The sequence below is a fragment of the Eptesicus fuscus genome, chromosome 4 (assembly GCF_027574615.1).
Source record: "Eptesicus fuscus isolate TK198812 chromosome 4, DD_ASM_mEF_20220401, whole genome shotgun sequence".
Taxonomy (NCBI): Eukaryota; Metazoa; Chordata; class Mammalia; order Chiroptera; family Vespertilionidae; genus Eptesicus; species Eptesicus fuscus.
In genome coordinates, this window is record NC_072476.1 from 101,385,726 (window position 1) to 101,412,729 (window position 27,004).

General features: G+C 42.4%; 1 protein-coding gene across 1 annotated transcript in view; it reads left to right on the forward strand.

Annotated features, from left to right (window-relative positions):
• The window catches only part of SEMA5A (semaphorin 5A), a 246,985-nt gene that overhangs the window by 172,347 nt on the left and 47,634 nt on the right, over positions 1-27,004 (forward strand). Inside the window, exons 10-12 of the mRNA XM_008151651.3 lie at positions 12,433-12,640; positions 19,836-19,953; positions 24,107-24,288. Coding sequence (XP_008149873.2) covers positions 12,433-12,640; positions 19,836-19,953; positions 24,107-24,288 — 508 coding nt within the window. The remainder of the gene's footprint in view (positions 1-12,432; positions 12,641-19,835; positions 19,954-24,106; positions 24,289-27,004) is intronic.

Here is a 27,004-nt window from a genome sequence, read left to right on the forward strand (position 1 = left end):
AAAAACCCCCACACATAATAGATGGGTAGAGTGGAGAGCCATCTGTCCATCCAGCCATCCTCGAAATCATACAGCCCCATTGTCATTACTTTGACTAACACCAAATGTGAAAGGAAAAGAGAAAAAAAAACCTCTGAGGCACTTAAGAGCATTCAATGCAAATTAATTAACTTTCTGTCCAAGTGAATGATTATCATCACTTTTTGGATTTCTGAAGGTTATAAAAGCTTAACTTCTGTTTGAAATTATTAAAGCATTCTGAGATTAAAGCAATATTCAGAAGGGCAGTTCTTGTTATCTATTTTTAGTCTAACTCTAACTCTTGAGTTCCACCTGAGTATAAGAAACTGATTAAAGCCTGGCCAGTTTGGCTCAGTGGTTGAGCATCAATCTGTGAACCAGGAAATCACGGTTCGATTCCCAGTCAGGGCACATGCCCAGTTGCGAGCTCCATCCAGTGGGAGGCATACAGGAGGCAGTGATTGATGATTCTCTCTTATCACTGTTGTTTCTACCTCCCTCTTCCTCTTCCTTCCTCTCTGAAATCAATTATATATATATATATATATATATATATATATATATATATAGAGAGAGAGAGAGAGAGAGAGAGAGAGAGAGAGAAACTGATTAAATGTGTAATTTTTTACTTGAAGAATTAGACTTGAGTTGAGAGAAAGGAAAGGAAAATTTATTCAATTAACTTTTTTTTTGTTTTTGTTTTGTTTTGTTTTGTTTAACTAGAAGTATGTGTGAGGCCAAAATATTGGGAGTTGTCTATAATTAGTAAAAGTCCCTTAGCACGATCCTGAGTTAAAATCAGCAGAAATTGAGGTTTTATAGGCCTCAACTTTTATGTATTTGTGCCAATGAAAAAAATTCCAATACATTGTCTAAATACATACATTTATAGGATTTTTGAAATAAAAAAATTCTTACTCTTAGTATTGAAAGTGATTTCTAAGATTAATTATCAAGGTAGGAGCTTGATTAGGAACTCATTGATATGATCAATTAATAAATTTTATAATCTGACCTTGACCATAGGAAAAGAGTACTCATTTAAAGTGAAAAACACCCTCAACCACAGAGGCCTTGACTTGTCCTTGGTAAATTGGGTCTTTAAAGGCAATCTTTATAATGAGCTGCTCTTCTTTGAGTTAAAGTATAATTTTTTCGCTCAATTAGAAATTGTATTGATTATTCAGTGTTGGTGTTGTGTGTTTTTTAATATTTGTGGGAAGCGTTAATTTCCCTCTGCATGAATTGGATACAAGACAGCTGTCTTAGTCTTCATTGATTCATTGGCCTATAATGATTCACCAGACAGCTCATCTTCAGGACTTAAACTGAACCTTTGGGTTCTCAGGTTCTGGGGCCTCCCTGGCCTTAAACACAGAGCATGCCAAGAGCATCACATGCAGGCAGAGTGCCAGCTCATCTAGCCCTGACTTGGCTTTGACCTCTCACCCAGCTTTGTTGATGAGGCCTTTGACATTTCTAGTGGTCTGTGATCCAATCTTTTCTCCATGTTTGAGTTTTGTTCTGCATCCTCTGACACATACCCTGAATGCATAACTTGATTTTCTATGATTTTGAACTTTAGGTAAGTGAATTTATGTATATTCTCCTAAGACTTGCTTTTTAAAAATTGTGTTCAATATTTTTTTGTAATGAGTGAGTCCTCCATGTTCATGCATGCAACTAAAGTTCCTTCATCTTCACTGCTGTCTAGTTTCCCTTGTGTGCCTGAACTTAAGGTAATCTTGTTTGGCATTTGGGGAGTTTCCAGTATTTTTTTGTTCTAAGTATTGTCGCTAAGGTGTGTCCTTGTCATATCTCCTGCAGCCCGTGTGTAGGACTTTGTTCAGGGCAGGGCTTCCCAATCATGGCAACCATAGAGAATGACATTCTGTATATGGCACATTGGAGTAATCAAGGTCACTTTCGGCCATGAAGGACCAACCCCGCAGGACAAAACTATCTGCTCTGTCCCATGAGTGCAAGGGATCTGTGTCATGGTGTGTTTGTAACCCATTCATGGTCCATAGGTTGGGAAGCTGAAGTTGCTAATTCTCAGAGTACTAGAATTAGCTACCTCTGCTACCTTACTGCAAATTGCTGACCAAAGTGTTTTGCGGAGTCCAGCACTTTCTTATCCTTGATGTAGTTTGTAGCATTGCACAAACACACATAAACTGGACTGTTTCGCAACTGGCTCCAACCCAGTGCACCCACCACTGTTCCGAGGAACATTAATCCTACATGTCCATGCATCACGGTCCCTAATCATCCCTGCTTTAGTCAGGCCACTCTCCTTCCCTTGCGTGCTCTGGTTTCCTTCTCTGCCTGGCAAATGCCGGTTCCACAAAGACTGGTTAAGCATTTCTTCCTCTAGATCCCTGAGGCACAGGGATTTGGGACCACTGACCTGAACTAGAAGAGTCAGAACCCCTCCCCTTGCCCCCCTCAGAGGAGAGGTGTGGAAGCTGGCTCTTAGAGATAGGGCGATAGTTGCGTGGTGGAGAAGGTATGGATGGATGTTCCCAAGAGAAGGTGCAAATTAGGCAAAATCTGCAGATATAGAAAACCAGGGATGTTCTGAAAGGTGACAAATATAAATTAGCTGGTGTTGTGGGTAGAGTGACAAGAGATGAAGATGAAAGGTGTGGATAGATCAAATTGAAATTTTTATCCTAACAAATGAATTTAGGATTTCAGGTGCATGGACAGATTTGAGTCGAAGGGGAGACACAGCTCAGTTCTGGACATGCACATGTAGATCTGATAGCTGCTTGGAAATCCATTGAAAGTAAAGGGAGAGGTCTGGGTCTGGAATAGAGACCTCAGATCAGTTTGAAGCCATAGGAATGAATAAGATCCTGACTGAAGAAAGAGTAAAAACTCCAGCTACCAAATAGCTTGGTACATGAGACAAGCTATCCTATATAATAAAGAGGTAATATGCAAATTGACCATCACACCCTCACAAGATGGCTGCCTATGACCAGGCCGGCAGGGTTTAGTGAAGGACGACCAAACGACTGAACAAACAGGTTGCGTGGGGTGACCAGGCCGGCAGGGATGTTAGTGAGGGACAACCAGATGAGTGAACAAGCATGCTGCATGGGGAGACCAGGATGGCAGGGGGGTTAGTGAGGGATGACCAAACGACTGAGCAGCAGGCTGCATTGGCCAACCAGGCCAGCAGAGGGGGGCAGTTGGGGGTGACCAGGCTGGCAGGGGAGCAGTAAGGGGTGACCAGGCTGGCGGGGGAGGGGGGCAGCTAGGAGCAACCAGGCCAGCAGGGAGGGGGCAGTTGGGGGCGACCTGGCCAGCAGCAGGGGAGAGTTAGGGGTGATCAGGCCAGCACGCAGAGGCAGTGAGGGGTGATTAGGCCGGCAGGGGGGTGGGGGGGCAGTTAGGGGTGACCAGGCACGCAGGCAGGTGAGCGATTAGGAGCCAGTGGTCCAGGATTGTGAGAGGGATGTCCGACTGCTGGTTTAGGCCCGATCCCTAAACCGGCAGTCGGACATCCCCCAAGGGGTCCCGGATTGGAGAGGGTGCAGGCTGGGCTGAGGAGCCCCCCCCCCCCCGTGCACGATTTTTGTGCACTGGGCCTCTAGTCCTATATAATAAAGAGGTAATATGCAAATTGACCCTCATGCCCTCACATCACAAGATGGCCACACCCATGTTGTCACAAGATGGCCACCCCCACATGGTCACAAGATGGCCACCCCCATGTCATCACAAGATGGGCGTCACAAGATGGCCACCCCCACATTGTCACAAAGATGGCCACCCCCATGTCATCACAAGATGGCCACTACAAGATGGCCACCCCCACAGTCACAAGATGGCCTCACCCACATTGTCACAAGATGGCCAGCAGGGGAGGGCATTTGGGGGCGACCAGGCTTGCAGGGGAGGGCAGTTGGGGGGAGACCTGGCCTGCAGGTGTGGGCAGTTGGGGGGGACCAGGCCTGCAGGGGAGGGAAGTGGGGGGTGATTGGGCCATCAAGGGAGCAGTTAGGTGTCAATCAGGCCGGCAGGGGAGCGGTTAGAGGCAATCAGGCAGCCAGGCAGGCGAGTGGTTAGGAGCCAGTAGTTTCAGATTGTGAGAGGGGTCTCAGATTGGAGAGGGTGCAGGCTGGGCTAAGGGACACCTCCTCCCCAGTGCACGAATTTTGTAATTAGTATAAATATGAACTACTAGTTCATAATTAGTATAATGTAGCAATTAAGAAAAATGACAAAATAATTTTCTTATTCCATGGAGTAAAAAGCTCTTTTTTTCTTTTAAATTAATTTTGCAAAAATACAAAAGTGCTTAGTATAGCTTTTTCTCAACCATCTCAGTCCACACCTAATGGAATCAGACGCAGTATAAATTTCACCGCTGGGGGTGAGAGGGTAATTTAGACTCTGTATTCCTGCCTGGTGACTGTCCAGGAAGGGCTGCCAAATTTGCCAACTGGGTGGCTGTTTTGTAATTTAGACACAATAAATCTAAGCCAAGCAATTTCCTTCTAGAAACTTGAATTGCCTCCTTAGCAGAATGATGAGAGTTAGATTTAAGCTGTGGGGTTAGATGAGAGCTTTAGAAAAGATACCCCAAGGACTCTATTAATTGCACTCTTGTTTAAAATGTAATATAGTTTTTATTCTCAGGAAACTTTGGTGGTAAATTTCCTATAAGCATCAGCTTATGAGTTAGAAGACTGAATGGCGCTTTTGAGGTTTTGTTCTGCAGGCAGTAGAGGCAGCATTCATAGAGCAATCATCTCTCCTCCTGTTTCATGTGTGCAGGGCTGACGGGCAGGGAGCTTGCTCATGTTGTACAAGATGTGAGTAGGGCTTATAATCTATCTATAAGCTAAAAGTAGCAAGAAAACAATAAAACACATTTTTACATAGTGGACCCTGTGTGCCAGGCACCATCCAAGCCCACTGATGAATCAACTCCCTGTGTGGTCCTGGGCCTGTGAGCTGGGCCTCAGGATGAAGAAGGCCCAGAGATGTGAGTCACCTGGATCTGGGAGTCTAACCTGGGCCGTCGGGCTCCAGGGTCCACACACTGAACCATGTGCTCACGGGAGCACCTCCTGTGTGCCAGGAACCCTTCTCGACTCCAGTGAGTCCACAATGAACAGGACAGACTTTGGCTTCCAGAGCCTGACTCCTTGAAGCTTATATGCCACGGGTCAGGATGTGGGAAAATGGCTTAAAATAATACTTGAAGTAAAAGAATGTTGCAGGTAATTTATGACGAGGATGTTTAAACTGGCGAACGTATGCTTTTGGGAAGAAATAAGCCATTAGTTGCATCTGATAAACAGAGTTAATTAAAATCATCTTTTCAGTCATACACTATCCAAGAAGACCTGTTTTTTCTTTTCCTATATAAATGTAATGCTGAGCTCCCGGTGCCAAGACCAATTTAATTCACTTGCTCAATTACAAGTTAAAAGAAAGAACTTTCATAGCATATTATCTGTCTGCTACTTTGGGGTAATGACTGGCTGAATTGATGAACTTTATATAATGATCTGTTGCTATGGCAACATGCTGCCCAGTGAGTGGAAGAGGGCATTTCATCATTACCTTATGGATAATGGTTGGAACAGCAAAGGATGCAAATACAAAAGGTTTCCTTTTCCGCGGCAGTAGGCTGGGTCAATGAGACAAGCACTAAGAACGGCTCTCAGGTACAGTGTCTGGGAGCAGCGCCCGATGCACAAGTGGAAATAAGGTAAATTCGCTTCCCAGGCTAGTGGCCTTGGTGTCTGCAGGGATTCTCCAGCCTGTCACAGATCACTGTGTCAGGATTGCCACTTGTCCCTTCAGTTTTAATTTTGGTACTGGATTCAGCATGGGGAAAGCAGAGTAATAAACATTCCTTTCAAACATGACAAAACTTAGAGAAACAGTAAGAGGAAAATGGAGTCAAGATTAAAGATTTCACTGTCCAGTGCTTTGCAATAACCACGATATCTTTATATCACATTCTCCTGAACCAGCTCTCTGTTTCTTGGAATGACTTCTTTCTTTTCTTATAAAACAACAACAGAAATTCTATATATCAAGTATGTTGCCACTCCACCTTCTAAGATTTTTATTGCACCTTAGAGAAAAAATATGTATTTATTATGAGTTTTTGGAACTGTTGCAGGCTGCTGTTCTTAAGTTAAATTTTTGGCATCTTTTTCATTGTACAGGTTCACTATACACATTGGGTATAATGACTTCCACTTTATTGTTTCATTTTTTTAAACTTTAGTGAATGAAGGAAGGCTGTCTTTCATTCAAGTATGAAAAATAAACATTATTTAATTCACAGCAATAGCAAACATTTTATTGAGTTGACCACATTTCTTTTTTTTTTCTCCCTCGCTCCTTCCTTCCTACCCTCCTCCTTTCCTGCGAAAGTATTTTTTTTTCCATAAAATCTTGAATTTTGGTGAGACTGAAATTCCACAAATCCTCCAAAAAGAAATACATTATGATCAGCGACCTTTTCCTCAGATACTTGAAAGTTCATTCTTGAGTGTTCATTAGTTCTCTTTAATTTGCCCTAAAGATCACCAGAGTCATTAGCCAAAAGGTCGTGAGCAATAGCATCAGCTATATGAGTTATTGGATAATGTTTATCAAAATGCATCAGTTCTTCACAATGTTACATGTCCTGCATCATCTCCTGTTCTTTTCTACCCTGTAACCATATGTATAGCTTATAGGCATCAAATAAAAGAAATGTTAATATTTGAAAATACTCATCAGTAATGTAAATTTTAGGTTGTGATCATAATAGGTAAAAAATTTGAGTCTGACATTATTTATAATACTCTTGCATTAGAATTGAGTCATAATACCTTAGAGAAATAGGGGAAATACTTTACAGTCTGTTTTTGAAATTGCCTTGAGCAAGTATCTGGATGACAAAATCTATTTTTATATTTCCTACTCTTGACTTGGAGTCTCCATGCTAGTTCGCTGGGGCTGCCAGAACAAAGATAACAAAGTACCACATACAGGGCGGATTAAACAACAGAAATGTATTTTTCACAGTCTAGAGGCTGGAATACCAAGGTCAATGTGTCCTCCATGTGGGTACACAGGTCTGTATCCTAATTTCCTCTTCTTATAAAGACACCAGTTACATTGGATTAGGGACAACCCATATGACCTAATTTTATTTTCATTACTATGTTGAAGGCCCTGTAGCAAAGTACAGTCACAGTCTGAGGTACTAGGAATTAGGACTTCAACATATGAATTTTGTGTCCATAACAGTCCCTATCTGATTATAAGGCATATTTTCATACCAAATGATATAGACTTTTATACTTGACCATCTCTATCAAGATGCAAAATAGAACCTTATTAAAACTACTAAATTCATGTTAGTTGGCAAACTGAACATTGGTAGTTTTCCTCAAAGTCAAACATATGGTTAATTTTCTTTTTCTTTCTTTTTTTATATATATGGTTACTTTTCAACAACCACTAACTGAATTACGTGCATTAGAGCTTACAGTAGACAGAGCTTATATTACATACAGCAATTAGCAGTTTAAGGTTCTTACTTTAATTGTAAATATTTTCATTTAAACAAATCTTTGCCACCTTAAATCCTCCCTCTTTTTCTTTTTAATAGAATTGAAATAGATTTTTTAAATTAGATTATTTCTTTTTTGCTTCCTGAGCATATGGAAATGAGAGCCTCAAGCCTGATAGAGAAGTCAGATCTGTCCTGGGCTTGGCCGCACTTATACATTAATTATCTGTGTCTTGAATTCCATAAGATAAGCTCATGTTTATAAATCATGGCTTAATCTTTGCCTTGAATAACAACTGCCATTGAGTACACTGTTTTATCAGTCCACCTGATCTTTTAGGAAGTCATCAGCTATACAATTACAGACTCACCATTATAGGAATTGAATATTATCTTTATATGCTTTCAAAACAAAAATGCCTCTGAAGGTACAGAAACCAGTCCTTGATTGATATGAAGAGGACCTAAATTCTGGCCCAATAGTCTGATCTTTCTAATTCAACCTTTCTGGGCTTTGCTTTTCTCACCTGCCAAATTCAAAATATTTTTGTGGGTCCCTTCCAACTTTAATGTCCTGTGACCATTTGAAATTGTAGTTTAGAAAACAAAATGATGGTACTTGATTTGCCTTGGAGGTGGCCCTACCAATGAGATCACTCATTGTCCCAAGTAAATGATTCAGAAAAGGGAGTGAATGCAGAAAATGAAGGTGGTCTATATTTTTTGATGTGTACATCAAGATAGCCACCTGTGCTTTTCTTTTCATGTTAGCTTCATTTTGAAACAATTTGTTAGATTTTTATTCCTGTTTGCATTAGCTTTAACGTGTTGATTATTCCAGCTGTGTTTGATGAGAGATCCCATCACCTACACCTTTCTATTTGAAGGTAGTTCAGGGTCATTTGTTTTCTCAGCTTTGACCAGTTTTCAAAATCCTGCTGTAGCCCTGTTTCTTTCCCAGTGAATGTTTATAGTGTTCAGTTTGGGAGATAAACTATAAATATATGACTCTCAGATGTGTCCATACCATTTTTAGTAGTTGACATCTCCCTCCCCTCCCCTCCCCTCTCCTTCCCTCCCCTTCCCTCTTCTCCCTCTCCACCTCTCCCCTCCCCTCCTCTCCCCTCCCTTCCCTCCTCTCCTCTCCCCCATGGAGCTTAAAGTCAAGTGTAGAAGTCACAATGCAAGTGAATTAGCAATTAAACTGTGATAAATGCTATAAAGCAAAACAACAACAAATGAAGTGCTCTGAAGGTCCCATTGTTTTGCAAATCATTGGTCTCTTTCATGATCTGACCCTGCCCTTCTGCCAAGAAAGAAACAATGACTTTGCCACATCCTTGTCCAGAGCAAGTGTGCTTCAGCCTTGTGTTGAGTAAGGAGGGGAGGACAATGGACTGGAGCCTGATGGAGCATAGAAGGTTTGATGCACCACCTACCTGTCAAGGTGCTGGCTGGTGGGGATTCTAAGTATCCTCTCCAGAGTCCCTGATTAAATTTCTACTTCTATAGTGGTGTCATTAGTGTTGTGGGATTTAGAAATGTCACTCCTTAAACCCACTCTTCTCTGAAATGGAGAATTACTCAGGCTTTCTTTTCCTTTATTTAATTTATTCAAGGAGAATTGTATTCCTTGGAATTCTTTGAAAATCCTTGGTTATTTTGTGTTTCAAATTACCCATTTGTATTTAGTAAAATTGTGTGACATGATGGAGATGTTAACTAACACAAGGATGGCAATCATTGCAATATCTAAATGTATCAAATCAACACATTGCACGCCTAAACACATTGTACAAAATGTTATATGTCTGTTATATCTCAATTTTAAATAATTTCTATATACTCACGATTAATCATTCTTTAAGGACGTTGAGCACCTATTATGTGCCAGGCGCCAGACCAGGCCCCTGAGATGGAAAGAACAAGATCCCATCCCTGCCCATGGGAGATGCCCCTTATAGAAAGACGAGTCAGTGGAAGAATGCCCTGACTTGGGTGTTATGGGCACCACAGGAGGAAACTCGTGCCTGGGAGTGTGCGGAGGGGCCAGAGAAGACTGTCAGCCATCTGAACTAGGACACAAGGACAGCAGGCTTCAGAGCAGGGTGGCTGGGAGGCCACTTCAGGTGAAGGACCTGCCTGTGCAGAGACCAGGGCAATTGCAGGCTCGCTGTGCTGCAAGCACCCCCTGGTGACCAGCACAGAATGGTGAGGGGGAGGGGAGTGAAAGGTTAAGAAACACACAGGCCCAGCAAGGCCCATGGATGTCTCAGATGGTGCCTGCACCTCATGCAGAAGGTCTGAGGCAGGAGACGGCATGGTCGCGTGTGCCCTGATGGTCACTCCAGACTCGGTGAGGGGAGTAGAGTCAGTATTCTGGAGACATCCAGGTGAGAAAGGTGTTCTATGCTAAGGTGACAGTGTTCTGGCCATGGAGCGAGAACAAAGTGCAGAAGGCAGAAGGAAAGGCTTCAAGGAACCAAAAGAGCTTCACAAATGCTGTGGGGAAGGGAGTTCCACATGTGCTGACTCTGGTGCCACGGGAGGGAGGGGCTTCAGGAGGCTCCTCATGGGATCAGATGCTTCAGGAGGAGGAGGAGACCCAGCAGAGGCAGAGGAGGTGGGCCACCTCTTAGTTCCACACTGAGCACCACTCTCTGAGGTGCTTCTAAGCCCCGCGGTGTTGTCACATCCAGGTCAGCCGCAAAACCAGATCCCGGTGTGCAGAAAATATGCTGGAAAGTTTTGATCTGTGATGGTTATTTCTTTGCAGTCATTTTATTAAAGATCTTTTTAAAAATCTTTACGTGCAATTGCTTAGGAGTTTGAAATGCATGTCAGGGTACTGACATTTGAACAATTATTTAGGCAGGTTTCTAATGATCTACCAAAAATACATGTTAAGCAGTAAGGGGTCTTTGCTAAGCTGTTGCATAGGATTTAGCTCTATAAGCTGTGTGTCTCGTGAAAATAGTGTAGTAACAGACAGGAGATGAGGATTCACCAGCTGGACTCCCCTCTCCTTTGTCCTTTCCCACTCCTCCATTTCTATAAAATGCTCTGTTTTGCCCCAAGAGTCTCTTATGTAAGCTCTCACAGGAGCCTTGCCATCACTGCCACCCAGTCAGTGTTTCCTGATGTCCCTGTCGCTGCTCCACAAGAGGCTGTCACCTCCCTCTGCTGGTGAGGACCTCCTCTCAGGGTGCTGTGGCTGAAACATCGCTGCTCACTCACCTTCCTGAAACTCCCACCTTGTCCCGGTCACTGCCTCGATGCCTTGTGTTTATTCATGCTTTGCACTATGCCGGGCAGGAAGACCCTGAGTCAGTGAAGGCGGATTCCCCGTCAGCTAGGAACTGTGATTTCCAAGTCAAAATTAACTTGACTTGCACAGTAAAGTCATACAAATTGTCTTCAACACTTAAATCTGTGTACGGTGTATTTATTACAACATCTGCCTGCCTGTTCCACAGACTGCCGCCTCCCTCCATCCCCCACCCCCCTCTCTTTCTCTCTGCTCACAAACACATATCCCCCCCCAACCCCTGCCGCGCAAAGACAGATACTATGTTTTTCATCATCCCAGCATACAGCAGAATTATGCTTTTTATGCTTGAACTTTCTCAAACACATTTAACCAGCTAGCTTAAAATAAAATTAAGTAATAGTTTACTAATGGTGCATGCATTGTTTTGTAGTCAGTTCATAATACATGTTCAAAGGAGATATTTCAGATAGCCATTTTTAAATAAATTCAGGACAACATATGTCTGCATAAGTATTTTGCCTTTAAATGTAAACATCTTTTCTCTGTAAAAGTAAACATCTCTAAGGACTTTCACGAAAACAAAAAACTGGAAGTTATTTTCTGTCCAGAGCCTTCCAAGATGAATGATTGACAGGAGGCCTTGGAGCCAAAGGGTTATGATTTACTTTTGTTTTTCGGTCGCTTCTTAGCCTCATTTTCTGTGTGCAGAATAAGAATGCTGGAAACCTTGGACCCTGATGGGTTTTGTTCAGTCAGTGCCTTCAGGATGACTTGAGGAATTGATGACATGTCGAGGAGGTGCTTCTAGAGGGTTGGGTTCACGCACTGAGTTTGCAGGCTGATTGCAGGGGCCTAGCCCCAGGGACAACAGCATGTGTTTTAAGTCTGTGTCCCTGACACATGGCATTGACCCCTCAGTGGCTGAAAGGCCCTTCTTCCGTGCCCCTCACAGCCAATCTGGGGAGTCTACGTGGTCAGGGACACTCATCCTTGGGCAGTGCTTAAAAATAAGGAGCAGACACATGTGGTGAGCAGAAAAACTGCAGATGTAACTGCAGGGTCCAGGTTGGCAATGGATGTTTATCGTACAGGTTAGAAGACTTTGGGGAGTTGAGACCAAGAAAAGCATCCCCAAGAAGAACATCAGAGCTAAAGAGGAAGGGGTTGATGTAAACTGGGAGGAAGGGGACAGAGCAGGGCAGGATGGAAAAGGGGCCCTTCACTGTCCTGCGGATTTGCAGTTGCCCATGGCCTGGCATCTGCCTTCCTGGGGTGGCAAAGTCAGGACCTCTGACACTGGAAATCCAAGATTGTCCCTTAGAATTTCTGTCACCTGATGGTCCGCAGGGGGTGGGTGGTCTCCAGACTTGCTGCAGGACGAGGCAGATGGTAGCTGAGTGTTCTCTTCCCTGGCTGCAGGGTAGGTCTGCTGAGAGCTGTAAAAAGGCCTGGCCCCCGGGCCACACCCAGTGCGGCTGATTGACTAGGTCTGGGTTGGGGCCCAGCAACTGCATTTTCAAAGCTCCTCAGACGATTCTCTGAGCAGCCAGGCTGGGAGGCCCGCTGACCTTCTGTCCTCCCTTCCCTGTTGCCTTTGCAGATTATGGCACCATTAAGAAGGTGCGGGCCCCGCTGACTGCGACCTCGGGGAGCTGTGTGCTGGAAGAGATCGAGCTCTTCCCGGAGAGGCGGAGGGAGCCCATCCGGAGCCTGCAGATCCTGCACAGCCAGAGTGTCCTGTTCGTGGGCCTGCGGGAGCACGTGGCCAGGATCCCGCTGAAGAGGTGCCCGTTCCACCGCACGCGCAGGTAGGGCAGCCCCAGGTCCATCCTGCACGCGATGCCCCCGTAGCCATGCCACCAGAGAGAGGGCCCAGGAGCCAGAGGCCTTCACATTCCCTGGGGCTGAACGGCAGCCGGGCCTAAACGTCCCTGTGTCCTGACTCCCAGGATGCAGAGGGTTTTGAAGAAAACGGATTTACTGTGATGAACATAACCCACCAGTGTCTGCGGAGGAGGAGCCATATTATTGCATCAGCAAGCAACGGTCAGGGCTACAACAAATTATTCAGCGCCTTAGAACACTCAGTGATAATGCTGGTCATTGGCGTTCCTGCATTAATTTGGCACAAGTTTAATTTTATTTGTGTAGTGCATGTGTGTATGTGCATGTGTGTGCATGTACACATTCTCTCTATATATGTTAGAATATATGGATCAGAGCAATATGAAGTATGTGTCCTCTTAACCCAAAGTTAATTCCCCCTAAGTGGCAATGGCACCCCCTTTCTGGGCAGTCTTCACGGTTCTGTCCTGGGCACTCGCTGTCTTGGGATGCTGTCCCTCTCCTGAGGCTCCAGATTTACCCAGCCTGCTGGGAGGAGGGAAAGAGAAGGGAATTTCTACAGGCTCGGGGAACCCATGTACCAACACACCTTTCCTCACTGCCTCGGCCAGTCTGCTCACCCACCATGTGGTATCCACTATTGACCCAGTGCTATTTGAAGCTCAGTTTGTGAAAACGCAGGCCCATGTGCTTGGGAAGCTGCAAGCTTCTGTGTACCCCCTACATTTGACCAGCCCTGTAATGTTGGAATACTGCATAAGTGCTCTGGCACCTGAGGCAAGATTGGCTGTGGGGAAATCATAACCTTCAATGTCCATAGGGATCAGGGCTCTTATTAATACCAGTCCCCAAAACAAGGCATCAGTGCAGCCTTGGTGTAGAAGTGGATGTTTAGATTAATCACTCACAAGCACCATACACAGGTCATTGTTTCTCAAACCAGGCACCCAGTGGCACTAGCTTTGGGCTCAGAGGCTGGGAGTGACATTACAGACCTGCACATGCTGTTTCTTGATCTGGTCACTACGGCATTTTACACCCCACTTTCTTACCTAGCATGCAAATTACTGTAGAATAAAATGGAATAATGTGCCGAGTGGAAAATCTAAAGCACTCTGCAAAGTGCAGAAGGAAGGTTTTATGTATTGCAATATCTCCTTCTGGATGATTCTAGAAAATGAAGTCTGTACTATCATCCCTTCCTTGGTAATAAGAGTGTTGAGAAATAACATTAGGGACCTTCTAGCTAACAACAATGCTATTGCGAGCGTTCATACCGGATGGTGATATTTATTACCAACTATCTTTTATAGAGCACCATTTTCCTAACATTAACCAGTGATTGCTTAAAACTTTTTTTGGATTTGTGTTCCCTGCCGGACTAATTGAAGCCGGGGATTCTCCTGCCGGTTGCTGATGACTCCGTGGGGGACAGACAGGGAGAGGTGGGGTCTTGCTAACAGACACGTCACACATCAGAATGCATTAGAAGGGCACCAGTCTGGCAACTCCATCCCCATGAGCTCTGAGATCCAACATGGACTTCTTCGGGGGAGTGACCCAGATTACTGTGCCCAAAGACACAGGGCTGTGCTGCATGTCAGGTGTTTCTGGTGCCAGAGTGGGACTTCGTGGCTTGCAAAGCATGAGGCCATTCACCCTCTCATGGTGCTTGCCTTCATTGGACTTGGGTTCCCGGTGCTCAGCTCCTTGTAGGTAAGGAAGCCAAGTCCTGCATCAGATCCCGGAAGCCAGGCCTCATCGTGCCCTCTCGCGCCTCTTCCACGACTGCCCTTCAAGTCTGGTCATGAATCCACAGGAGCGGCTGCCACCAGGCACTGTGGCCAGGGAGCAGTTCGCAGCTCCTCTTTCTGTCAAGGAAATTAAGGCCACTTGTCTGTCATCATCAGGCTCCTGCAGAGGGAAGATTTTACTGTTACATCCAGAGCTGTCTCCCTGCTGGTTACTCGTCCACTCGCTCAGAGGAAAGCAGAGAGAGACTGTGACTTCACTGTAGATCGATGGACTGCGGTCTCTGTGTGCCCACTCTCAGTGGGGGGTAGTTTGGGTCTGACCCTTAGCAATTCCACTTGAGAAAAGAAAATCTTCATTTTAACTCAAGAGTTTCTTTGGATTCTTTCCAATGTTTCTCTGCCATCCTCCTATAGAAAGACAGAAAAATCTCCCTAGTGAAAATTAACTGGGGAAAATAATCAATTTTTAAGAAACTAATATCTATGTGACCAGATTTTCCTTATATGAATTATGTGGGGGAATTTTTTTTTTTTTTTTTGACAAAAGCAATGTGGATTTTTCAGAAATATGCCTAGGGAATTATACAAAATAGGAACAGAATAACAATTGAGTAACAGGAGGTTACTGATCTCTTCTTTAAATAAACTTTCTGTAGTAGAATGTACTAGTAAGTCATTTTAGCTGCTACTAGAAACTCAATTTTATTAATGAATTTTGAAGTGTTTAGGAAGAAAAATTGAGCTTAAGTAATCGTATTTCCATTTTTCATTTCTTAGAATACCTTTTCTTCAAAGGCAATGCCTAGTTTGATGAACATGTATAATTGATAACAATTCATACAATTCCACAACTTTTATATGTTTGGCATCATGCTGGATTTTATCACCACTTGATCATTTTATCATGTCAATCATATACCCTGAGTGTAAAGTCCTATATTATCTCCATTTTTCAAATGAAGAAATAGTGGCTTCGATTTTTGGTGTCCTACTCAAGGTCACGTGGCTCTAGTGACATGAAGCCCAGGTTCAGAGCTGGGAGTTGCTGCACCTGTGGCCTAGGCTTCATCTTTGGTTCGCTGCCTCTTTCCTCTCTGCTATTTACTTTTTAAAAAAAATATTTTTTTATTATTGATTTCAGAGAGGAAGTGAAAGGGAGAGGGAGAGGGAGAGAAAGAGGGAGAGAGAAATTAATGATGAGAGAGAATCACTGATCGGCTGCCTCCTGCACGCCCCCCATTAGGGATTGAGCCTGCAGCCTGGGCATGCGCCCTGACCTGCTATTTACTTTATAACCTAACGAGAAAACCTCAGTTCTTGTGGAGCAGTCAAACCCCTTTACAGAAAAGAGTAGTGATATGAAACATTAGCCAAAAGATTGGAAACCCTTGGGCCTGAGGTGTTTGTTTTGTTTTGTTTGTGCTTTATTATAAAAACTAACTGGGAAGAGGAGCAAAGCCGAAAACTGGAAGAATCATAGCCTATAAATAAAACAGAGGACACAAGCCTTTTAAATTTTGCTTCATAAAACTGGGGTGTGTGTGTGTGTGTGTGTGTGTGTGTGTGTGTATGAAACCATTAAAATAACGAGCTTGGCTCTATTGGAGAATGGGTATCTAGTCTTTCTTAATTCAGTCAACCTGTACTAGTTATCATTTAGTTAAAGAAATTAATACCTCATTATTAAGAAAATTAGTATGGAAATTAAGACATTTATTGCTTGAAAGGGGAAATTTTTAAAAGGTGGAGTTAATTGGTTGGCACTGTTATTAATTACGTATTCTCTAAGACTGCATCTGCCTTATGGGAGAAATATAGATTTACAGAAAGAAATTGCAGGATCCCCACAGTGTCCCCAGCAAGACAACCTTGGCCATTCAGGTATGAATCACATAAGCATTCAGAAAGACGTTTTGACATGTACTCATTTTACAAACTATTCTCCCTTTCATATGAATTTAATATTTCCCAAATCTCCATGTCTTGAGTTTTTGTTTGTGTTGGCGTTGGTGTGGCCTCTAAAGACTGTCCATTTTCCTTAGTTAACTCATTGCTAGTATATTTATTGAACTTAATATGTGCCAAGCACCAAGCCAGGCCCTGAGTGGATGATGACAAATGAGGCAGCCCTGACCTTGTCATGGGGCTCAGAATCTAATGAGAAATTCTGGCATAAATAAAATCTCCAGAATATCTATTGTTGCTTTGAGCCAACGGGCCTTGGAGTTACCTTAGAGTTTATCCCCAGCTCAATTTATCATTACAGCTGATCTCGAATGGACTACATGAGGACCTAATCTCTGAGCCTGACATCCCTGTCCAATTACTTTAACAGTTGTCTTGGAATCACTCCCAGTGTTCCAGTTCCAAATTTCCAATAGTGAGGGAATGAATCAACAAGTTATGATATACGTATTCAGTTGATTATTTGCTCAGTGGCTTATTCTGAAGCCATTAAACAATGACTTTGAAGACATCTGTGACGTGATAGTAATTGGAAAAAGGAACACATTATGTGTATGTCAACATTACAACTCTTTAAAAAGTAGAAGGAGGAAAGACAAAGTACATTCATCACCATGCTCATTATGATTATGAAGAGCGCCTTGTAAAGGAGTCTAAGGTGGACTGGGGCTGGAACCCAGTATCTTCCAGCAAAGTCACAGTAAATCCCCGAGTCCGGGGGAGGGTGGAAAAGGAATGGATAAAATACGTAGAAGGTGCGCTTGACTTGTGGATTCAGAAACAGAAGTCACGCTAATGTTCTGTAATAGGGAGAAACATGGGTGTTGTGGAGCCTGAAGCTTATACCATTTGGGGACGGTTCTCACTAAAGAAAAGTATATCAAATTATAAGTGCAAAATGACTTGGTTTAATTGCAGTGCCTTAAAGGGCCTCATGAACTGAAGAAGTAAAAACTTCAGGAAGTAAAGCTGCTTTGGCTTCATTGCAAATCCACCTCTGGCAATGATATAAACATATATTTTGACCCAGGTGGACAATAAAAGCAAATAAAATATAAGTGCCATCTTGTAGAGATGCCACGGGCTGCCCCTGCCTCTGCTATGCCCACTCTCTTCCCCTACAACCATGGTTGGGTTGCTTGAATTTTTTTTTCTTTTCCTCTTTGGCCAAAATGTTAATGTATTCATAAATTATTTATATTACTTAATCATATGATATTACAGATTGTTATTACAATGGAGAATATGTTTCTAAGAAGAAGGTGTACTAAAAATATCCCATAGTCCTTCCAGTAGTGTAGGCTCTTAGCTCTCCTTAGCTCTGCATTAGGCAGCCAGCAGTTTTGCTCAGTTTCCTAAGGAGCAGGGCACATGTACAAGATCAGTTTGACTTTGTTTTCCTGTATGTGTGTTTTTTTTTGTTGTTGTTGTTGTTTTGCAACTGGCTGTGGTATTTATCGCATAATTGTTTAATGTTTGTTCCCCTTAACTAAAAGGTAAGTTCTCCAGGTACAGTGACTATGCCTGTTTTTGCCACAGCATACTCACTGCCTTCAAAGTCTAGTTCTTTCCTAGCAAGTGCTCTGAAGTAGGAGCTGAATGAATGAATCACTGAAATACTTTTAATATCCCGTGCTTAATAAACGCATTTTGTTAATGTGGCAAAAATTCTTAATACCAAAAACAAACCAATACAACGGCAGTGTGACAAAAGTAATCCAGAGAACGTTATCCATACTTAATCTAATATGCAAAGCGATCATATTCATTAATTAGATCCAGTTTTTCAGAAACACAGTGAAAAGATTTTAATGAATATACCCATTTCCTCTTACTCAAATTAGCAAACAGCAAAACTGCCACTTATCAGAAAATTCTGTTGAGGTTATGGTGTCAGGTCATTGTCACCTTCCCACCTCAGCTTTGTCCAACTCTGACAAGCACCAATTTTAACCATTTCTGTTTGAACTTTTTAGGTGGTTAATAAATAATAATTGTATAGTAAGTTAAATAATAATTTCATAACTCTGTTGATTGATTTATTGCCTTTAGACATATCTTAACCCAGCCATGGGACTTTGTCTTTCTCTGCTTCAATTTCTTCTTTTTAAAGTGGGAATAAATGTAGTAATTAATTGAGATATTATATTTGTAAGTTCTGTGAGTGTTAAATGAGCTAATAGAGATAAGGTTCTTAAAACTGCTTTATATGTGGTTAAGATATTTGATGTATTAGTGTTATTTTATATCATTAATATTAACCACATTATTATTTGTACTACCTGTATAACATTCTCCCTTAACTCTATAAAGAAATTAGACTTCGTGCTGTACTCACCTTGCTTTCCTCACGTCCATTTTTTCCATATCTGACCTCTTGGCCCTTCAGAAAGAGAATGCCCAGGTGTTCAATGCCCTGCTTGCCTGTGGGGTGATCTTCTCTATAACTTTGTCTGTATCACTGTTATCTCTGTTGGCTTCCTCCATCTCCACATTTACCTTCTATTGTGTTTCTAACGTAGGGATCCAAATCTTCATCCGATAATGCCCAGGTTGTACATGAACTCTGTCATTGGAGCAAAGCTAAAATAAAATATCCACTGTCTAAAATACTTCTGAATAATATGTAGAATATTATAGACAGCTATATTAAACTATTATTAAACTGATATGTTGTATATATTTTAAGCCATAGTACTGAAAAGGAAGACATACTCATTAAATTTGAACTAACCACATTGCAGGGTTTGGGGTGTATTTGCTTGTCTTTGGGCCAATTTTATAAACTTTGTGTCTGTTTTCTTCATTGTGTCATCTATACTTCCCTTGTTGGAGTTTTTTAGGTGTCTAAATGATATAAGAACCTCTTATACCACAATAGCTGTTCAACAAATAATATCTTTTACTAAGGTGTTGATGATAGTGATGATGATAAAGATAGTGGTGGTGATGATGATTATGGTGATCATAAAAATGATAACAATAATACTTCCCTATAAAAGTTATTTGTGTCTAAATGGGATAATTTGACATATCACAGTATGATTTCAACAAAGAATACCTATTATTAAGGAGATGCTGGTGGTCATGGTAATGGTGGTGGTGGTGATAATAACAACTAGTGTTTTTGAGCATTGCAAAATTCCAGCTTTAGCTCTGTTGATAACACCAAAAGACTCACATTGGTGCAGATAGTCATTTAGTTGTCTGCCCTCTATCTTAGAAAAAAATATATAGGTGTTTCGATGAAAATCGGTTATTTAATTTTAGGTGGATACTTGCAAGTGTGTACAGATAGCTATGTTCTCTCATGTGCAGACTGAAACATTGTTTTACATAACTAGTTCCCATGTCAAGTTAGAAGAGTTAGGCTTGCCTTAGTCTGCATCTTTGTTTAGTTAAGCTGCCTCTCTGTTGATCCTTGGGTGTGTGTTTGCAGTGCCTGCATCGGGGCCCAGGACCCTTACTGTGGCTGGGATGTGGTGATGAAGAAGTGCACCAGTCTGGAGGAGAGCCTGAGCATGACTCAGTGGGAGCAGCCCCTCTCCACCTGTCCTGTAAGTGTCTGTGCTCTCGGGCCTCTGAGCACCCTGTCCTCAGTCACCCTGCTGTCCTTAGTCACTAACCAGCCCTTTAATGACGCCCATGCATTTTTATCTTAGAACCTTACCTGCACACCCTGTCTGTGCTCTCTTAACTTATTCAGCTCTTCCCTTGCACGAGAGCCATGTGGAGATACTGGCATAAGCTTTTTGTCTGTTTTGAAGAGAAGTATCTTAGAGGAAACAGTGCTGGTTTGAAAAATGGGGTGTAATATCTCTGTTTTAGTCTTGGATTTTTATCTTCAGAGTTTGGTGTGAACCATTGTACCCTTTGTAGCATTAATAAAATAGTACCTTCCACACCCATCAATTTCCCTGGGGAGCTATAGTTCCAGAAGCCAAGATAAGTAGAGCTTTTAAAAGAATGAACTAAAGGCTATTACCATGGAGCCCCATGTGGGACAGTCTTGTAGATCCTGCTCAGGGTCACAGCAAGGTCTGGGAGAGACAGCCTAATGTACATTCCCACAGTGAATTCTGCAGAACGAAGAGCAGCTCACTTGCATTTGGAGTCAGACTCTGAATCCACGAAAACCGATTCCACATTTTCTATTGCCAATATATTTATTTGGTCCTCACTTCTAAGAACCAGCTGTTTTGTTTTTTTATTTATCATTTTTCTCTCTCAGGGAATATGATTAACAGCTATTAGCTTGCACACGTTTGCAAATTTACTAAGTTACTTTGCTGTCATGTAGCCGCTGTTCTCTGTGACTGTCAGCTCCGGCATTCCTCTGTGAGACAGAGCTGAGAAGGGAAGCACCACATTCATTATTTGAAACCAGTGCTGTTGCTTCAGTACAGAACTGCCTGAGGCCTGTGAACTTTGGGTCTGCATTCTGTCAAGGAACTTGCTAATTCTCTTATCTAAACCTGTGTGCATTAAGACCATCCTTCCATTTGTAAGTGGGAAAACAGACAGAGTGACATGTCCAAGGCCAGGGCTATGAAAACCAGTGTCCTTCCTCAAGTGTTGGCACGAGATGGATGTATAACCTCATCTGGGCTTCAAGCAAATCTTTGCAAGGGGGTTAGCTGATAGTCCTTTGGGTGATAGCTTCAGATCTCTGACTTTAGAAGCAAATTTTTCTGCAGTGTTTCTTGAAATAAGTCCCTTTTCATTTCTGAACAACTCTCAAGAAGCACAATGGTGTTCACCTTCCTTTTTTTTTAATCCTCACTGAGGTTATGTTTTTATTGATTTGAGAGAGAGAGAGAAAGAGAGGGAGAGAGAGAGAAACATCAATGTGAGGGAGAAACATTGATCTATTGCCTCCCATAAGCACCACCATTAGGCATCAAACCTGCAACCTAGCTATGTACCCTGACCAGGAGTCGAACCTGGGACCTTCTGGTACTTGAGACGGTGCTCCAACCAACTGAGCCACCCAGCCAGGGCCAGAGAAAATGACGTGGATTCTCTGAAATGCCATTCTAATGTACTATGTGCACTTTAGAAGAATCAGCACACCTTCTTCTAGATATTTGACCGTGACATTTTAATGATAGATAGCAGTTCTTTTGTTGTTGTTAATCCTGACCACAGGATACTTTTTTCCATTGATTTTTCTTTTTTTTTTTTTAAGAGAGAGCGGACGGGAGGGGGAGAGACAAAAAGAGAGAACCACTGACACGAGAGAGACAAATCGATTGGTTGCCTCCCACACTAGCCCAAATTGGGGCCAGGGATTGAGCCTGCAATCGAGGTATATGCCCTTGACCAGAATCAAACACATATCCTACAGTCTGAGGGCCAATGCTCTAACCACTGAGCAGAACAGGCAAGGGCAATAGCAGTTCTTCTTAAGTATTGAGGCCGTCGGTCTGGGACCCATGGTTGTTTTATTGAATATCTGAGGCATGCTTACTTATGTAATGGAAAATACACATGCTGCCACTTGGTTTATGACAAATATGTGTCCGGTATATTTCTACAGTAGGAAAACAGAGATGAGCCCAGCTGGTGTGGCTCAGTAATTGTGTGTGGACTCATGAACCAGATCATATTTCCATTCCCAATCAGGTCACATGCCTAGGTTGTGAGCTTGATATCCCCAGTAGGGGGAGTGCAGGAGGCAGCCTATCAATGATTCTCTCTCATCATTGATGTCTCTCTCTCTCTCTCTCTCTCTCTCTCTCTCTCTCTCTCTCTCTCTCTCTCTCTCCCTCTCCCTTCCTCTCTCTGAAATCAATTGAAAACAACAACATAAAAAGAAATGGAGTTGACCCAATATTTAAGAAATGACCAGAGGGTTGTTACTAAAGTTGTCAGTGCTACTGAGAGGAACGTTTTTGTTATAAACTCCGGAAAGGAAGAGGGTGATGTGGATCTGCCCTGGGGTTAGAGCTATCCCTCCACCTTCTCTGCTGTAAAATTATAGTTGAGATGTAATCGCCGATTCACTGTCCAGAAAAAACATAACAAGGTCCTTTTTTTTTTTTCTTGTTTGAGGTGATTTTCTTATACAAAACCATCCCTATTATCTCACCCTATATAATATGTTATATTCAAGATACACTTTAATAAGTTAACAATATGAAAAGCATCTAACAACAGAGAATAAATTATGTCATTGAACAATAATCAGGAAATAAAACAATGTATTTTCTCATATATGAAGGCTACCATGTAGAAAATGAGAAGTTTTGATTAACCCAACTACTATTTTAATTATGTATTCTTTTCTAACAATCTATTTCTTAGAAAGAAATGAACTAGATGAAAATTATTAACATTTATTTAGAGCAGTCTTAGAGAGGTATTTTGAAAGTCTATTAAAAATGCAATTTGCTTCTATGTTATTTTTTAGTTTTGACTGAAATGGAAGGAAGGCTTAATTTTACTCACCAAATCTACCATATTTCATCATTTCTGATATGTCATTGGTCGTGAAGTATACTACTATTTTATAAGGGAAAAAATGCTTCCATGGATTGCAACATGCCAGATGATTTCAGAGATGTAAACATACATAAAATCTTATAATCAACGAAGTACATCTACATATATTTAGCCCAAATGAAATTAAGCTTTATAAGCTGAGGGATTTTTAAATGAGACCAGTGCATCTTATATCCAGTTGAATAATGAGAGGTCCTGTTCCATGGAGCTCACGGTTAGAGGGGTGATGAACGTGCTGAGATTGATACCACACCCTCTGGGGAAGCCACCTTGTAAGTCTTCACAAGCCTTGGACAAATAGCTGAGTTAGTTTTCCAGCCACGCCTCAGGCACAGGCTGCCATTTGCTGCTTAGAACCTCTGCTCTCCAGAGAGTTCAAGTTGCCAATGGAACCCCAGAACCTTCCCAGGCACTTAGCAACTTAAGACCCATTTTTCCACCTCACAATCCCTATTTAAAAATGTTAATAGATTTCTGTTGTCCAGGACATAGGGCAATAGTTGACTAACTATTGACTAAAGTTCTGTTTGTTTATGTAAATGTAATTAAAACATTGTTCTCAGTTTAATGGGTTTGAAGTGCTTGAGCAAGATCTAAATCAACATATCTAGCATGATTCAAAAAATATGTACATATGTCCTGCATGGCCTGTAATGTTGCCTAACAAGAATCTACCTGGACTTTATGTGTGAATACTGTCCCCATCCTTTGTGCCTCCTGGGGAGAGGAGGCATCCATGCCAGGGTGGTGTGGACACTAGAAGCCATGCCCTTGAACAGGCTACGCCCCAGCCAGGGGACTAATCTATATAAAAATGCAACAGAATTGTACATCTGTGGTTTTTCGCCCCAATTCTTCTTGTTCCTTGGCCTTCTCATGTTAGTGGATAATTCTGCCATCATCTGATGGTCAAGCTATTAGCACCCTGCAAATTCCCTCCCCTCCTCCTGCTCCTTCTCTCTTCTTTTCCTCCCCCATTTCCTTCTTTTCCTCTTCTGCCTTCTTTCCCCTCCCCCACTGTCTCCACCATCATCCTCACCAATGACTTCTGATGCTTTACTTTGAATTATTCCCCCGTTCATCCATTTTTATTATAATATAAAATATTCTAAGTGGGTTCTGATTGTCTTGTGAGAGTCTTTTCATTTTTTCTTTATGTTTACAGCCTTAACCCTTTCTGACATCCTTCTTGTATCTGCTTCCTAGACGAGGAACCTCACTGTGGATGGGCACTTTGGTGCGTGGTCCCAGTGGACGCCCTGCACGCACACAGATGGCAGCGCCGTGGGAACCTGCCTCTGTCGCACCCGCGCTTGCGACAGCCCGGCCCCCCAGTGTGGCGGCTGGCAGTGCACGGGCCCCCGCATGGAGATCACCAACTGCTCCAGGTGCGTGGCTCCCAACACTCAGGCCTGCTTTCACGTGTGGACTCCGACTGCAGAGGAGTTTGGGAAATCATTCCTAATAGGTATCTTCCTGCCTCAAGAGAAAGGCAGAAAAAGACAGAGACACCTACCACTTCAAAACAGCGTTTTCTATGGAAGGAGATTCTAAACTCTAAAGTAGATTATAAATCTGATCCTGTTCTTGTGTCCCTCATGAGATTAAGAAAAACATTGCTCATGTGCACAATATTATCGGCTTCTTTAAGGGAAACGGCCATGTCAATGACAGTCTTTTTCTGGAATATTAGACTAGTTGTCCCTTATTAGACAACACGGTCTAGCCCGTTTGTTGTGTGCTGGCCCGTCCACTTGGCTCTTCAGAACTGTCTCTCTGTGTTGACAGCATCAGTGACCCCCAGTGGTTACAAGGGAGAGCTGTAGGCCCCGCCCTTCTGACCTTGCCATTAGGTGGTTCGTGAGAATGAAAGCAAGTCTCAGATCAAATTTAGGCAGACACACGAAACTGTGACATGGCTGTTCTTGTACACATGGGGCCCCAGGTCCCTGTGCATCAGGCCTGCTGACACGCACACCGAGGAGAAGTTCACATAATGCAGATGTGATGCTCTGGCAGCTGGTCAGCCAACCTCCTAGGCCAGTGGTCGGCAAACTCATTAGTCAACAGAGCCAAATATCAACAGTACAACGATTGAAATTTCTTTGGAGAGCCAGATTTTTTAAACTTAAACTTCTTCTAACGCCACTTCTTCAAAATAGACTCGCCCAGGCCGTGGTATTTTGTGGAAGAGCCACACTCAAGGGGCCAAAGAGCCGCATGTGGCTCGCGAGCCGCAGTTTGCCGACCATGGTCCTAGGCGAACCAGGGGAGGCACCCTCTGTTATCATGGATATTGCACATTTTGACTAATAATTACTTCACATTGAAAAATGAGATTTTATTGGAATTCCATTCCTTAATGCCATTGTTTTTAATTCCCAATTATTGTTCCAATTCAGGCATGAATGGAACCTCTTTACTGAATCAGACAGGGCTTTACACCAATTCCCTCTTTCTGTTTTATTTTTCTAGTTCTAAGTTTGGATGGATCTTACTTACATAAGTGGTTGGAAATGTAAGGTCAGCACTGTCACTCACTTCCCTGGGATTTTTCAAACTTATCTGCCAAAATCATAATAAGCTAACATCAAATACTTTCGTAATGGCCTATATTAGTTAATAAACTGTTTATGCTGGCCTTTGATTTTGTTGGAAGTAAAACATTGGAAACCACCTAATTTGCAAATCAGATTTTTTGCTTAGTCAGTACTGTCAAATACTTTTCAATTTGTGCAAAGTACATCAAAGAGCCTTTAAGACGACCATTCAAATGATTCTAAATTCAATCTGTTATTCTTATGTGTAGGCACCTTATTTAACCCAACACACTCAAAAAGTGTTTGAAAATTTGAAATGTTGCAAATTTAATACATTTTACAAGTATAATATTTTTGGTTATATGCTTTATCTCATCACATCATTTAAATATGTTTTCTCAATACCTTGGAGCAGCAGGATTAAAGACATTGAATTTATGAAAAGAAACCCACAATATAAATTAATTAGCTAAGCCAGACTTTACTATCAAACCAGGGCCAAGTCAGGCTTACTATTGATTGGAAATATATGGTTTTATTTTATCATTAAAATGAACATTTGAATGTACATCCTTCTTACATTATGTCACTTCTGAATTCTAATTCTTCTCAGAGAGGTAGAGAAGGGATGGAGGGAGGAAGAGGGAAAGAGAAAGATGATTAATTGATTAAGAAATATAACTAGGTAATAAAAAGGTTGGAGGTCAAGGGTAAGCCCCAAGCCTTGACAGGCGTTTGTCATCTAAATGCATTGAGTCTCTGCAGCCTTCCAGTTGTCTAACCTATACCTTCCCTTATGGAACTTTAGGGGAAAAACCCCTATTTGTCCTGAGACGGTCAGGAATGCCACTGTGGCAGGAGATTTGTATTCAGGACCAATAAAGGACTTAACTATTCTCGGGGGAAATCCATAGTTGGGGCGACCCTTGATGGGTTAGACCAGTGGTCGGCAAACTCATTAGTCAACAGAGCCAAGTATCAACAGTACAACGATTGAAATTTCTTTTGAGAGCCAAATTTTTTAAACTTAAAACTTCTTCTAATGCCACTTCTTCAAAATAGACTCACCCAGGCCGTGGTATTTTGTGGAAGAGCCACACTCAAGGGGCCAAAGAGCCGCATGTGGCTCGAGAGCCACAGTTTGCCGACCATGGGGTTAGACAACCCTTGGTGGGTTAGATCCTCTCAGCGGAGCTATAGCCAACAAGCCTCTCAGCAGCTGGAAGAAGGCAAGCTCAGTCCTCAGGGCACATGTGTGGAATCCATCCACTGCTATGTGGCAGTAGCTGGGAGGTAGAGGAAGCCACATCCAAGTCAAAAGGCTCTCTGCTCTATAGTATATATGAGCTCCCAACGCCCAGCTCTGTAAGATTCAATACTGGGTAACCCGGAGACGTGCTCAGACAGCTTGATCCATTGAGTAGGTTCCTAGTCTTCTGCTTAGTGTTTTGTTGTTGCTGTTTGTGTGATTTTCTTTACAGCTATACTCAATTATCTCCTCTGTCCCCGGCACCGATGGCACCATGACCACAGTAGAATTTTATATTTTATAAAAGTGGTTCAT